This window comes from Rhagoletis zephyria, unplaced genomic scaffold (assembly GCF_001687245.7).
Source record: "Rhagoletis zephyria isolate East Lansing unplaced genomic scaffold, Rhagoletis_zephyria_1.1 Rzeph_scaffold_01844, whole genome shotgun sequence".
Taxonomy (NCBI): Eukaryota; Metazoa; Arthropoda; class Insecta; order Diptera; family Tephritidae; genus Rhagoletis; species Rhagoletis zephyria.
Window position 1 is genome coordinate 730 of NW_016158928.1, and position 15,247 is coordinate 15,976.

At 35.4% G+C, this 15,247-nt stretch overlaps 1 protein-coding gene across 6 annotated transcripts in view; it reads right to left on the minus strand.

Annotated features, from left to right (window-relative positions):
• Positions 1-1,508: 1,508 nt before the first annotated feature.
• Positions 1,509-15,247, minus strand: part of LOC108365341 (uncharacterized) — a 92,948-nt gene continuing 79,209 nt past the window's right edge. The window contains exons 3-6 of one of the 6 annotated variants that reach the window (XM_017619343.1): positions 13,979-14,113; positions 13,872-13,923; positions 1,859-1,899; positions 1,509-1,797 (exon numbers count right to left, since the gene is read on the minus strand). In XM_017619343.1, coding sequence (XP_017474832.1) covers positions 1,756-1,797; positions 1,859-1,899; positions 13,872-13,923; positions 13,979-14,113 — 270 coding nt within the window. In that variant the 3' untranslated portion in view covers positions 1,509-1,755. Of the gene's footprint in view, positions 1,798-1,858; positions 1,900-11,553; positions 11,775-13,871; positions 13,924-13,978; positions 14,114-15,247 lie in introns of those variants that run through there. The other 5 variants (XM_017619344.1, XM_017619340.1, XM_017619341.1 and 2 more) reach the window with 5 other exon arrangements.

Consider the following 15,247-nt stretch of genomic DNA (forward strand, 5'->3'; position numbering starts at 1 on the left):
ACTCAAAAGAATTATAAAAAATCTGATTAATTTGCTAAAAATTAAGATGCAATTTTGCAGAATATTTATAATTTTTGCAGAAAGTCTGAAATATGAATTTATATGGTTTGTGTTAGATAATGAGATATACTTTTATAAAAAATAATAAATATTAAATAAACAAAATAAAAACAAGAATTTTTTTTTAAATAACGTGTCCCTATTTATTTTTCCACCACTGTATATATGTACCTGTATTATATCATAGTAGCACAAAGCTTATTCAAGGGATTACTCCATGGAGTATCTAGGTCGGGTAACAATAAACTGGTGTAGAGGCACGAGTTGGGCCGCTAACATTACAGAGGAGCATTTCGTAAGTACAGTGCACTCGCGCAAAATCGAACACATGATAACTCGACACTTCAACATTTTTTCTACTCCATTGACTACTTTAAAACGCGAACAAAATATGATTACTTTCTTATATTTCCTATGCGAAAACATATCGGAAACTATCAGGCAGGTTCTGCAATCAGAGTTGCCAGATGTGGGGATTTCGCCCCATTTTGGGGATTTCTGAAACCATTTGGGGATAGGTTTTTTCGTTTGGGGATGTGGGGATTTGATGGGGATTTTTGTTTGGTTTAAAATTTTCATATTGAAATTAAAATACATATATTTTACTGCCTGCCCTTAAAAATTTCTCAAACAAAGATTTTCGTTGTCAAAGTATTATTCGTGGAAAATGCCTGTTTTAATGGCTTTGGCTGAACACACAATTTTCTCTCACTTCATTACACCAAATTGTAAAAGGATCGCTGTGATTGGCATTTACCGAATGGACTACATATATTTCTGATTTCCTTAGTGTAAAAGGAATTTTACAAAGTGGCAAGCGCACAAAAAAAATTGACGAACTTACAGACAGCAATGGGAATAGGAACCTTGGGCCGAAGGTATGTTGTTAAATAGTCTCAAAAAACCATAAAAAATAAGAAACCGCTATACGTAAATAACCAAATGATCTCATATATATGTACAAATATACAACTGTGAAAATTTGTAATATAAAAGTATTCAAAACTGTAATTAAAACGAAGTAACAGAAATGCGAATACATATTTTTTTTTTTTCTTACTTAAGGGGATTTAAATGGGGATTTAGAAGAAAAATTGGGATTTTTTGGGGATAACTGCGGCTCGATATGGGGATGCGCTATACAAAATTCTGGCAACACTGTCTGCAATTCACTTCCGAGAGAATTTCATGCCGATTGGAATTGAAAGCGAGTTTGAGTGAAATTCACTCGGAAGTGAATTGCATTACCTGCCTGTATATGTTAACATGTCCACATCACTATTAGAGTCTTAATCAAGCTAGCTGCTGTGCGACGGAAGATACTTGCACTGTTGCTGTTGCTAGATGCTATATTTTTATTTAAAGGCGCCTTACTGCGGATGGACGGACGGACAGACAGTCATGGCTTATCGATTTCTCTTTTATTCTGAGCATTTTTGTATACATTTGTCTATATCTATTGCCTTAGGCTGTTACAGAGCTCTAGTACCCTTCCGCACAAGTGCGTTCGGGTATAACAAAACATAACATTCGAAGACTCGAACAATTTGCTTACCCGAAAAAGTCTGGTTTTCATTATCATCCACGAGAGTTTAATAAAATACACACCACGCGGATCCTTAAAAGGACAACAATAAAATTCCGATGATTTTAATGAGAATGCGCCCCCTTTGATTGAGTTCCTCGGCATCAAATTTAATTTAAAAATGTCCAGAAGTCGCACCAAATCGACTGATGCTGTATTTCAAAGATATATTAATCACATCGAAACTGAAGCATTTATTTCATATTTAATTACCATACGCCACTCGTCTCTTTTGTAGAAATTTGAGCATGAGTCTAAATAATAATGAAAAATTGAAAAATTAAACAAAATTTAAAACGAAAAATTATAGGAAGTTTTCAACCTCCTACCAATATTAGAATACACAAACGAATTCATCTAATTCTCTCGTATTCTAATTTTACACTGCACTCATATATTTTTTTTTTTTTTATTTTTTTAGAAAACTTGCTAGATCCAATGTAATTTAATAAAAATAAAAATAGGGTGTCTATTAGTGATGGGCGTATGGTGTTTTTTCATTATCAGTGAATTCAATGACTGCGATTTTTTAATTAATCAGCGTGATTTTTAGTGCTACTGCGATTTGAGAAAAAGATTAGAGAAAGTTGACTTTTAATGCTTCTTAAATTACCGCTAATTTCTCTTCGATATTTATGTTTCAAGAATAGTAAAAATATGATTTTTTTTTAACAAATAAATGTAAAACTCATTTAACACAATTGATAAATTAAAACTGCAGCTATTTAGAACAGCATACCCTGTGCAGTATAATTGAACATATATATGGTGATTTTACAATATTCACTATGTGTTTGCTGCTAAACTCGTTCCATTAATTTTTAAAATTAATGGCGTGCATTCTACAAAAAATTTTAGGAAAATCAAAAGCACTATACAGACAAAGAAGAATCTCACCAGTAACGAAAATCACCAATCACCGCTTACGTTGACTAGCATAAAATACTGCATCATCACCATAGACATTAAGATGTAGGCCGCGATATTTGGAGATCATTATGTTGAGTTTTTGAAAGGCTCTTATAAATAGCGACCGAAAGAGGGGAGCTTTAGGTAATTTCATTGGCAAGTGAGAAAGGTTCAAAGTAGGTACCATTGACTTTGGATTGGAATCTACGTATGGAGACAAAGGCCTTAATTACGTTGTACATTTTGCTGCCTATTTCCCATGAGCCTTAGGTAATATCATTGGCAAGTGAAAAAGGTTCAAAGTAGGTACCATTGACTTTTGAATCTACGTATGGAGAGAAAGGCATTCATTAAGTTGTACATTCTGCTGCCTATTTCCCATGAAGGACTGCGTGGGCCTCTACGCGTTCGAAAGAAGGGCGCCGTGATTCTTTTTGAATGCGACTTGGTTGTGGCTTATCAAGATGTTTTTGGTTAAGAACCACATTAATCGTTTTGTGAGCATTTTCTAAAGGATTTTACTTAAACAGGACAAAACGGAGATCAGCCGGTAACTGTTAATATTTTCTATAGCTTGGTTGTGTTTTGGGATCGGAAGGAGGGTAGCAGATAGCCAAGTTTGGGGATATGTGCCGTTTTGAAGGATTTTGTTGTATAGGACTAATAAAATATTTTTGAACCGGTTTGGGAGATTTCGTAGCAAGAAAATTTTGGGGGGCGTGTTCGAGTTCTATATATCTGAAATCCTTTTCTAAGTATGGTGCATCACTTGTCACTCTGGATGAGTTGTAAGATTGGGAGTATTGTGCTATTGATGTACCTACTCTGTATGGAAGTTGCGAGTCATGAGCGTAATTCGACCAGGTTTCGCCGAAAATGTTGGCTATTTCTAAGGGTGAGGAAAATAGCTGATTGTAAAGTTGGAGTACTTTAATGAGAGTTTCCGGCAAGGGCTTTGATTTTCGACCAAATTTTTTTGGGTGAGTAATAGGGGTTGATGTCTGCAGAAATATTTGCAATCGGTTCTGCTTTCGCTGCCTTGACACTTTTTTAAATTGCTTTGGCCTTTGTGTAGGCAATTAAATTAGGGATTGGTGGAGACGCGTAGATTTTCTAAGGAGTTATATTGCTTTGTGGAATGGCCACATTAGCCGCTTGCCTGATTGCTTTTGTGATGTTGGCCGCAAGTTGATGAACATTAGAGATGTTCCAGTTTTTAAAGTTTTTTTCGCAGGTGGTTTGATAAATATCTCTGGTGGCAGCATCGGTATTAAAATTCGGGGACTTGGTGAGTTGACAAGGATTTAGCTTGGATTTACTAAGCGTTCCCCAGCTTCATTTGGAGCTTAACTGTGTAGATACTAGCGTTAAATGAATGTTTGTGAATGTGTTGTGGGTTGAGAAATTAGTAGGACAGCCGCCATTCAAAATAATTAAGTTTTTGGCGAAAATTACACTTTCAACTGTGGTACATCTTTTCTTGGACTTTTCAGAGCACCACAGAGAAATCCAGGCATTAAAATCTCCAAGTACGATGAATGGAACGGGAGAGTAGAGAGTATATGTTTGGCTCAACGAAACCTTTAAAACAATTTTCTGAGTGCTCAGAATTGAAGTCTAAAATGAGTCTTTGTTTCGTCATAAATATGATTCTGAAATTATGAGATGAACAAAAGTAACAAAGTTAACGTAAAAATTTAAATGAAAGTTTATTTATAACAATGTGCGACAATTTTATGAGAATTCAAACCAGCCCGGAAGATTAGAAACTGTGTCCAAGGACATCATTTCCGTTGACCTTATTACACGTCACCGTAAAGCTTGCGTGATTTGTAACATTTCTGACATTAATTCACTTTTCAGTTATGTATTAATGTCAATGACATAATTTTCACGATTCTTCTGACATTATTTCACTTTGGCCTGTGTAATAATGTCAATACCCTTACAAAAGAGAACTTATGTCAATTAACATTAATTTCATTGACATTCTTGAACGGCACCATTTACAATACTAAAATCCCTCGAAGATGAAGTGGCATGCTACCTATTTACAAAAAGCCAATTCCACATTTTTTTTAGTGCTACTGCGATTTGAGAAAAAGATTAGAGAAAGTTGACTTTTAATGCTTCTTAAATTACCGCTAATTTCTCTTCGATATTTATGTTTCAAGAATAGTAAAAATATGATTTTTTTTTAACAAATAAATGTAAAACTCATTTAACACAATTGATAAATTAAAACTGCAGCTATTTAGAACAGCATACCCTGTGCAGTATAATTGAACATATATATGGTGATTTTACAATATTCACTATGTGTTTGCTGCTAAACTCGTTCCATTAATTTTTAAAATTAATGGCGTGCATTCTACAAAAAATTTTAGGAAAATCAAAAGCACTATACAGACAAAGAAGAATCTCACCAGTAACGAAAATCACCAATCACCGCTTACGTTGACTAGCATAAAATACTGCATCATCACCATAGACATTAAGATGTAGGCCGCGATATTTGGAGATCATTATGTTGAGTTTTTGAAAGGCTCTTATAAATAGCGACCGAAAGAGGGGAGCTTTAGGTAATTTCATTGGCAAGTGAGAAAGGTTCAAAGTAGGTACCATTGACTTTGGATTGGAATCTACGTATGGAGACAAAGGCCTTAATTACGTTGTACATTTTGCTGCCTATTTCCCATGAGCCTTAGGTAATATCATTGGCAAGTGAAAAAGGTTCAAAGTAGGTACCATTGACTTTTGAATCTACGTATGGAGAGAAAGGCATTCATTAAGTTGTACATTCTGCTGCCTATTTCCCATGAAGGACTGCGTGGGCCTCTACGCGTTCGAAAGAAGGGCGCCGTGATTCTTTTTGAATGCGACTTGGTTGTGGCTTATCAAGATGTTTTTGGTTAAGAACCACATTAATCGTTTTGTGAGCATTTTCTAAAGGATTTTACTTAAACAGGACAAAACGGAGATCAGCCGGTAACTGTTAATATTTTCTATAGCTTGGTTGTGTTTTGGGATCGGAAGGAGGGTAGCAGATAGCCAAGTTTGGGGATATGTGCCGTTTTGAAGGATTTTGTTGTATAGGACTAATAAAATATTTTTGAACCGGTTTGGGAGATTTCGTAGCAAGAAAATTTTGGGGGGCGTGTTCGAGTTCTATATATCTGAAATCCTTTTCTAAGTATGGTGCATCACTTGTCACTCTGGATGAGTTGTAAGATTGGGAGTATTGTGCTATTGATGTACCTACTCTGTATGGAAGTTGCGAGTCATGAGCGTAATTCGACCAGGTTTCGCCGAAAATGTTGGCTATTTCTAAGGGTGAGGAAAATAGCTGATTGTAAATTTGGAGTACTTTAATGAGAGTTTCCGGCAAGGGCTTTGATTTTCGACCAAATTTTTTTGGGTGAGTAATAGGGGTTGATGTCTGCAGAAATATTTGCAATCGGTTCTGCTTTCGCTGCCTTGACACTTTTTTAAATTGCTTTGGCCTTTGTGTAGGCAATTAAATTAGGGATTGGTGGAGACGCGTAGATTTTCTAAGGAGTTATATTGCTTTGTGGAATGGCCACATTAGCCGCTTGCCTGATTGCTTTTGTGATGTTGGCCGCAAGTTGATGAACATTAGAGATGTTCCAGTTTTTAAAGTTTTTTTCGCAGGTGGTTTGATAAATATCTCTGGTGGCAGCATCGGTATTAAAATTCGGGGACTTGGTGAGTTGACAAGGATTTAGCTTGGATTTACTAAGCGTTCCCCAGCTTCATTTGGAGCTTAACTGTGTAGATACTAGCGTTAAATGAATGTTTGTGAATGTGTTGTGGGTTGAGAAATTAGTAGGACAGCCGCCATTCAAAATAATTAAGTTTTTGGCGAAAATTACACTTTCAACTGTGGTACATCTTTTCTTGGACTTTTCAGAGCACCACAGAGAAATCCAGGCATTAAAATCTCCAAGTACGATGAATGGAACGGGAGAGTAGAGAGTATATGTTTGGCTCAACGAAACCTTTAAAACAATTTTCTGAGTGCTCAGAATTGAAGTCTAAAATGAGTCTTTGTTTCGTCATAAATATGATTCTGAAATTATGAGATGAACAAAAGTAACAAAGTTAACGTAAAAATTTAAATGAAAGTTTATTTATAACAATGTGCGACAATTTTATGACAATTCAAACCAGCCCGGAAGATTAGAAACTGTGTCCAAGGACATCATTTCCGTTGACCTTATTACACGTCACCGTAAAGCTTGCGTGATTTGTAACATTTCTGACATTAATTCACTTTTCAGTTATGTATTAATGTCAATGACATAATTTTCACGATTCTTCTGACATTATTTCACTTTGGCCTGTGTAATAATGTCATTACCCTTACAAAAGAGAACTTATGTCAATTAACATTAATTTCATTGACATTCTTGAACGGCACCATTTACAATACTAAAATCCCTCGAAGATGAAGTGGCATGCTACCTATTTACAAAAAGCCAATTCCACATTTCCGGAGTTTTTGCATAGCTCCGACTATCAACGGATTAACGATTTATAGATTTGATCAAAATAATTATTTTACTATATGCAACCTAATTAGAATTAGAGTGTTCGCAACATTTCCTATTCGAATGCCGCATTTATTATAAAACACTTTAAGTTGTAAATTTTTATATAAACGTAGTAAAGCCCTAGGCTCTTTTAAGCAGTAAGAAAATTTAATTGAATTGAATAATGAGATATTTTAATCTAAATCTGTCTTTGCATATTTTTCAAACCGGAAAATGTTATGTATACTTAGAGAACCAACGAAGCAAAACATTTCCATCAAAAATATGCTAAGCAGACATGGACGATTACTTAAATTTTTTTTTCGTTCTAAAGTAATTTAAGTCATTTTTCCCTATGACCTTCTATAATCAATTATATAAATAGGCAATCATGTTTCCTTTACACCCCTTTTACGGCTAAACTGTACTTCTAAGGTATAAACAATTATATATCATTAGAAAGGTATTTTGATGCTGATGTGCAGGCAATTTTTAAAATTTCAAATTAGTTTAAAATAGAGCGAAAAAATCAATTCAAAAGTCTCACCAATACCAATGCCATACATGTACATGGTTGGGGCGGAAATGCCTCCTAAATGTATGCTTTAATAGTGATAGTGAATTAATGAAACGTGCTAAGCAGCAGTTTAGGAATAAGATGTATGTATGTATGTACATGAATAGATTAGCCTCCAACAAGGATGAAGATAATTTTGAGTATGGAGAAGAAGAAAGGGATAAATACAGAAATTAAAATAAAAGTAAACAAACCTAAAGATGATGAAGATGAAGATGATGAAGATGAAGATGAATATGGATATGAATACGAATATGAATATGAATATGAATATGAATATGTATATGAATATGAACATGAACATGAACATGAACATGAACATGAACATGAACATGAACATGAACATGAACGTGTAGATAAACATAAACATAAACATAAACATTAAAAGCGATAGAGACAAAGATAGAGAGGAAGAAAGTGATAGGGATAAAAAGGAAATACAACTGAAGAATGTGCGATGTTATATTGTGATGTGTTATGCTACATATGTTATGTTATTGAATCTAATGCTATTCTATGTTATGTTATGCTAAGTACTAAGCTAAACTCCCCTCCACTTAACCCATTCCAACAAATTTTATTTCAGCTCAACTCAACTCACATAAACTATCCTTAATTTTAGCGGTTGAATTTCAACCGCTGGGCGAACACTAGTTATTATAAATTCTCAAATGCTAATAAAATTCTGATACAAAGAGAGAAAGACTCAAAGCTCTATCCTCATACCATTTACCATGATCCAATAATTAAAGGTTTGCTCAATAGTGACATTCGAGTTTTAACACTCCCTTAACTCCCTTACAAAAGCTTTGCACACACACACGAACCCACATACAGTGCCTTGCTAAGGGAGCCGATTTTGTCAAGAGGTCCGTTTTCTGAGCGAACCTTTTATTATTGAATCATGACCATTTACGAGGTATCGAATGTAAACTTTGAAAGCTCCTCCTGAAAAACTCAATTTTCAAACTTAGCATAGTATGGTTTGGATGCGTCGGTATGATAGCATACATACATATGTATTTCACGGACGTGAATTTGAAATAACTCGAGTATGTTACTAATATGTGTTCTTATTTTGAAGCAAATCGGACAAAAATGGGATTTTCTAGCATGACTCGACCTCTGCGCAACATGCTCAAAAAATTAACACTTTGTGCACTCGTCCTACTAAGCATCTTTCCAACCAGCTGCAATCATTCAAATTGGAGAAAATTGCTCCCAACTGATTCTTGCTTGCCTATTTATTTATTGGTAAGCAGTGTCCGCTTCCACTCCACAATGCCTGGGTTCAAACCCTGGTCAAAGCAACATCGCAAAAATATAGAAATATAGGTTTTTTCTTAACAGCGGTCGTCCCTCGGCAGGCAGTGGCAAACCTCCGAGTGCCATTTCTGCCATGAAAAACAGCTTCTCACAAAAATATAATCGCCGTTCGGAATCGGCGTAAAACTATAGGTCCCTCCGCTTTGTGTGACAACATCAAGGCGCACACCACAAATCGGAGGAGAAGCTCGGCCAAGCACTAACATATGTGTAAGCGCCAATATATTATTATTATTATGAGAACATATTGTATGGAACTGAAATCGCCATAACTCGACTCTGAAGGCACCTAACGGGTTCATTTCTCCTTATGTAGCGAATATATATTCTGTGTTTGACGAAAATCGGACCATAAGTGCGATATTTTAGCATAGCTCGACCCCTGCACCACCTATCGGAAATCTTAGGAGAGCATTGTTCCCAATTGATTCATGCTTGCCTATTTATAAGATATAAAGTTGTCGTATAATTATGGCGATATTTGAGGGATTCACAACGGTGTCGTAAATGTCGTATTCTGGTATGTCGTAAACTTTAAAAGTTTAAATAAATGTTTATAGAACTTGAAACCACAACTAACTTTTTTTTTACACTTCGAGAATACATAATATGACTTTGATGGTACTTTTCGAACCCCCTTAATATATTTTTTAGGCGTTTAAAGTTTGCGACACACAATAATACGATACTTACAACACCGTTGTGAATACCCCAATCGATTTCAATGGCGCATATTCATAGTCATATTTAGTTCACAACTAAGTCGAAACTATCCTAAGTTATAACTAAATCTATTCATAGTCGCCTTAGTTTCGACTTTTCTGGCTAAGTGCCAACTTTAAATTTAGTTTCGGCTGCAGCTGCAATTAAGTCGTAAGAACGCAAAACTTATTTATTATTATTCATACATTTATTTTTACCGGCAAAACTGTTGATTATATAGAAAAACGTTATATGAACAGATTAAATTGTAATTTTCAATTTTTTTAAATTTGTTTGAGCAAAATCGGACTAGTGGTTCTCGAGTTATGTCAAAAAAAAAAGACCACCAAAGGTGACAATTTCCCCTATATGATAGTTACTAACTTCAAATCGATATATCTCGATTCCTAGACATGACCCAGCGAAACGCCGGGACACGTATAACTTCTTTTTTACCGATATAACTTTCCCCGGTAGTTTGAACCCTTCCCGATCACTGACCCCTACCATTTGTCTCACAGTGTAATGAATGATCTCCAATTGAAATTTACAAAGAGCGATCCATTTGAATGGGAAGATGAAATTAAATCCGTTTTACAATTCGAATAAAGCTACATCACAATTTTATAATTGGAATGATTTAGATAAATTCTCAAATAATAAGTCAATTTCAAGCTTACTCTCTTAAAGTAAATAAACAGACAGCATAAACAGACAGCAACGTTGATTCGGATCAACTCGTTAATTCGGAATTATCTCAGGAATTAACTGCAGTTGATCCGGATAGGAATCCAATTTAAAATGAATAAGAACTTATTTCGGTGACTGCATTACCGACGACAGGGTGGATGTCTATGCTAGTTTTGCAGCTTCTGTGTGTTCTACGCTAACTGAGCAAATAAAGCAACCGATTCCTTCATCCGCGGTAGCCGAGTGGTGAGAGCTGCGTACTACAAGCCTGTAGGTCCCAGGTTCGATCCTCGGTTGGAGCGATTGCACAAAAAAATTTTGTTTTTATTATTTCTTTTATTTTTCTAAATTTTATTTGATTTATATATTTAATTGTTTTTTAATTTTATTTTCTTTGTTTTATTTTATTTCACATTTTTTATTTTATTATTAGTTAATTTAAATTTTTAGAGCTTAATGTTACTAAAAAGTAAAAAAAACTAACTAAAAACAACCTAAAAAAATATAGAAGTTATAAAAGAATCAATAAAAAAAATTAACTGAATATTCTACTGGCCGTGAGATTCGAACCTACGACCTCGCGACTCGTTAATCCGCATTACTGCCGTCTGTCAAGGCACAATTTTGATCAGATCAATTGCGGCGTTAATCCGGATCAACGGTGCCGTCTGTCTATGCTTTTAGTGCATAACATTTAGATACGTGTTTGTATGTTTCACAGCATGCTTCACATCACTGCGGTTGTTCTGGCTATTTCACACAATTAGCAAGAAAATTTTACCTTATTCTTTTGCGTAAACATGCAATGAAAGTAAAAATTACATAAACGGATGATCAAACTTGACNGTGCCGTCTGTCTATGCTTTTAGTGCATAACATTTAGATACGTGTTTGTATGTTTCACAGCATGCTTCACATCACTGCGGTTGTTCTGGCTATTTCACACAATTAGCAAGAAAATTTTACCTTATTCTTTTGCGTAAACATGCAATGAAAGTAAAAATTACATAAACGGATGATCAAACTTGACATTATTTAATAAAAATGTCATTCGATAAATTGATACATTTTCACACTCGTTTTGCTATGTCGTAAAACTAAGGTAAAACTACTTAGTAGAAGTCTGAAATGCGTCTATGAATAGAAGGGAATTTTAAGTTGGTACTTAAATTTAAGTTGCATCTTTATTAGTTTCGTCTTAGTAGCTGGACTATGAATACGCGCCAATGTGTTTAAGATAACATTCAGATAATAATAATAGATTGGCGCTTACGCAATATGTTAGTGTTTAGCCGAGCTTCTTCTCCAATTTGCGGCGTACGCCTTTGTGTTGTCACAGAAAACGGAAGGACTAACAGTTTTACGCTGACTCCTATCGGCGATTGTATTTTTATAAGAGGCTGTTTTTTCATGGCAGAAATACACTCGGAGGTCTGCCATTGTCACGCGTTAATACAGGGTGACAAGGAATAACGGCGACAAACTTCAACGAGGTCGTACTCGTGAATGCACCAACATAACTGTAAAATTTAGATCACGTTGAATTCTCTACTTAATCTAGTTATCAGTCATTTAGTTATCAGTATTCATTACGCTACCTAATTAAAAGTTTTGAAATGTCGAACAAAAGAAGTGCTATTTTGGAACTGCATCGCCAAGAAATGCGACAATGTGAAATTATTCGGTTGCTCAACGTTCCTCGCCAAACTGTTTCCAAAGCAATCCAGTGGTTCAATGAACTTGGCCATGAAGGTGATCGCCCGGGACGTGGAAGAAAACGAACTGTCAATACACCAAGGATCCGCCAGATAATTAAAAAGCGAGTTCAGCGAAATTCAAGGCTTTCAATGAGAAAAATTCCCCGCGAAACTGGTATTGGTCGTGAAACTGTTCGTCAAATTGCGAAAAAGGAACTTCACATTAAGCCGTACAAAATCCCAAGAGCGCAGTTGCTTACGGAAGAAAACAAAAAAGTACGGCTGGAAAGATGTCGACAACTCTTGCGTCGTGCCGCAAATGCTCGCTGGGAAAAATTCTTTTCACTGATGAGAAACTGTGTACCATTGAGCAAGTCGTCGAGCACCGCTAAAATCTCAAATCTGTGATGGTTTGGGCTGGAATTTGTTTATCCGGCAAAACACCTCTGATTTTTGTGGATCAGGGAATTAAAATCAACAGGGAAGTTTTCCGTCGTAACATTTTGGGGGCTGTGGTACTTCCTTGGGCCCAAGAGCATTTTGGCGAACAGGAATGGACATTCCAACAGGACTCGGCTGCTGCTCACAGGACATCAGAAGTTCAAGACTGGTGCAAAGACAATTTTCCGAACGTTATCACAGCTGCAGAATGGCCACCGTACTCACCAGATCCTTATCCCATGGATACGGTGACCATATTTATGAGAGCCGAATACGGGACAAAAATAATTTTGCAAATTCTTTCCACCACAGCTTACAGATCTGAAAGCCTCCTTCAATGAGCCTAGATGTATTAGCCCTGAAACAGCATCCTTTTAGTAAAATCAAAAATTTGTAGGATAATTTTCTCGAGATTTTTACCCCGAAAAATTTGTTTAAAAAATTCGTTAAATTTTAGTATAATAAAGCGCAATATTAAGTCGCTAAGGCTTGCCATTAGTTTTTGGCAATTTTTGTTTTTGTTGACGGTGTTGCGTATTTTTTCGTACAGAGTAAGTGAAATATTGCAGAATTAATTTTTATAGTTTTTTGGCACAAAGTTGGTAATTTGATATTATATGATTTTTGTTAGGAAAAGAGCTTTACTTTCATAAATAATAAATTTTAAATAAACTAAGGAAAATATCCAAAACTTACTAAAATGTCGAGTGCTAATTTTTATTTTAGTCACTGTATGTTATCCTCGATTCGAATCACAGGCATTCAGATTAGAAAATAATAACTGTTTATGGAGAAAATTACGATCACATACCAACATCACTTAAAACTCGTTCATAGACATGCCATTTTAATGAGCTCTTAAGTGGGCGAAATACCAAATACGGGACATTAAAAGAAATACAGAACATTTAGCGTCCCGTATAAAATAAATAAATTAACAGGACAATGGGTAATAAAAGAGGACTGTCCCGTATAATACAGGACGGATGGTCACCGTACCCATGGATTACAGCATTTGGTCAATTTTGGAGACCAGAGCTTGTGCTAAGCCACGCAAAAGTTTGGACTCCCTAAAGCAATCACTGCGCCGTGAACGGGATCTTATTTCGCTAGAGGAGCTGCGTCGTTTTAAACACAAATTAGTAATGCCTAGTACTATTGTAATTATACATAAGTTGTTTCTTTAAATTTTTCTAAAATTATAGAAAAATATGCAAAAATGCTTGTCCCCGTTATTTATTGTCACCCTGTATGTTGTATTTCGCTGCCAACGCCGCTGCGCACGTTCGGCAAAGCGAATCAAAGGAATAAGACTGCGCTGCAAGACACACTTCGCAATATGTGATACTGTGAGTTCGCCCGCCACTGCTTCAGATACATATTCTATGAAAGTATTAGTATCTGTGCTTAAGCAATTAGAAATGAATGTAAGTTTTACCCTGATATGCGGATTTATAAGTATTCTTGCTAGTTCTCTTGATTCCAAACGGCGTGAAGGCGAGCACTTTCTAATAATATCGTCGCAAATTTGTTTATTATTTAAATATATGGGTTGTATTGCGTCAGCTGTTGCCTGAAAAAGAAGAAAACAAATTCTTTACATTAAAATGGTTGTGAAACCTTTTCGAAAAACATTTTCATCACACACTTTTTATAACCACATTACAAAGAATACTTATTCAACTCTAGCCAATAACAACTTTATCCTACAGGCTTAGAAACGATATAGCCGCTCGTTGTATATACATTTTAGACTATTCCCATGCTTGAAATTGGGCGGAAGCATATTATTTTGGAAGCCTTGTAATAATAAAATCTCTGGTGGTTTTGGATTATTTAATTTAAAATGTTCTTCCAACTCAGTGTGTCATGAACTCAAGGTATTTTAATAATAATTTCTTATATTAATGTTACGCTTTTATTTTTGCGTTTAATCGCGCATTTTTTGCAGATTCTTCAAAGCTGAAAAATCATACATTCATTATTATGACCTTACGCTAATTCTAAAATCGGAAATGGAGAGATGTAGGAACTGCAGTCTGGAATACAGAAGTGTTATGGAAACTTAAGGAAAATAGGTAAAATTCGGAGAAACAACTGAAAAGTCTGTTGAAGTATTATCACTGATATCACTGATATAAATAAATATTCCAACCAACAAGTAGTTAAAAAATACAAGTTCTAATGCTCTGGTAAATACTCTCGTAAAACTAGTAGGGGAAAAACAATGAAGTGAAAATTGAGGCCCAAAACGAAGATATTTCTCGTAAAATTACCAATAAGTTTGATAATTTACACTTATCAACTTAAAAGTAGTCGAGGACTAGAAGTTGTCATAAAAGGCATCGAGTCCAGCGTGGACTCACAAGATATAGAAAATGCTCTTAGAGAAGAGTGTTTTAAGGTATGCAGTGTTTTCAACATCAAAAATTAAGAAAAAATTCCTCAACCGACGTGCAAAATAGAGTAGGGCTGAGGATCTGACCCGGGTCTTCGAAAAAATGTGTGGGGGTAAAATTTAAGTGCATTTACGATACTATAGCGTAAGCGAACGTACATAGGAAATGCCATATGGTGAAAAGTTATATTATGTATCCGTATCATAACAATAATTTTACGTTCGTAGAAGTATTTTTCCCGCGGCCACACTTTATAACCAGTTTTTATTTGATCGGTTTGGATTTTCATTTCCCAATACCAGGCGCTC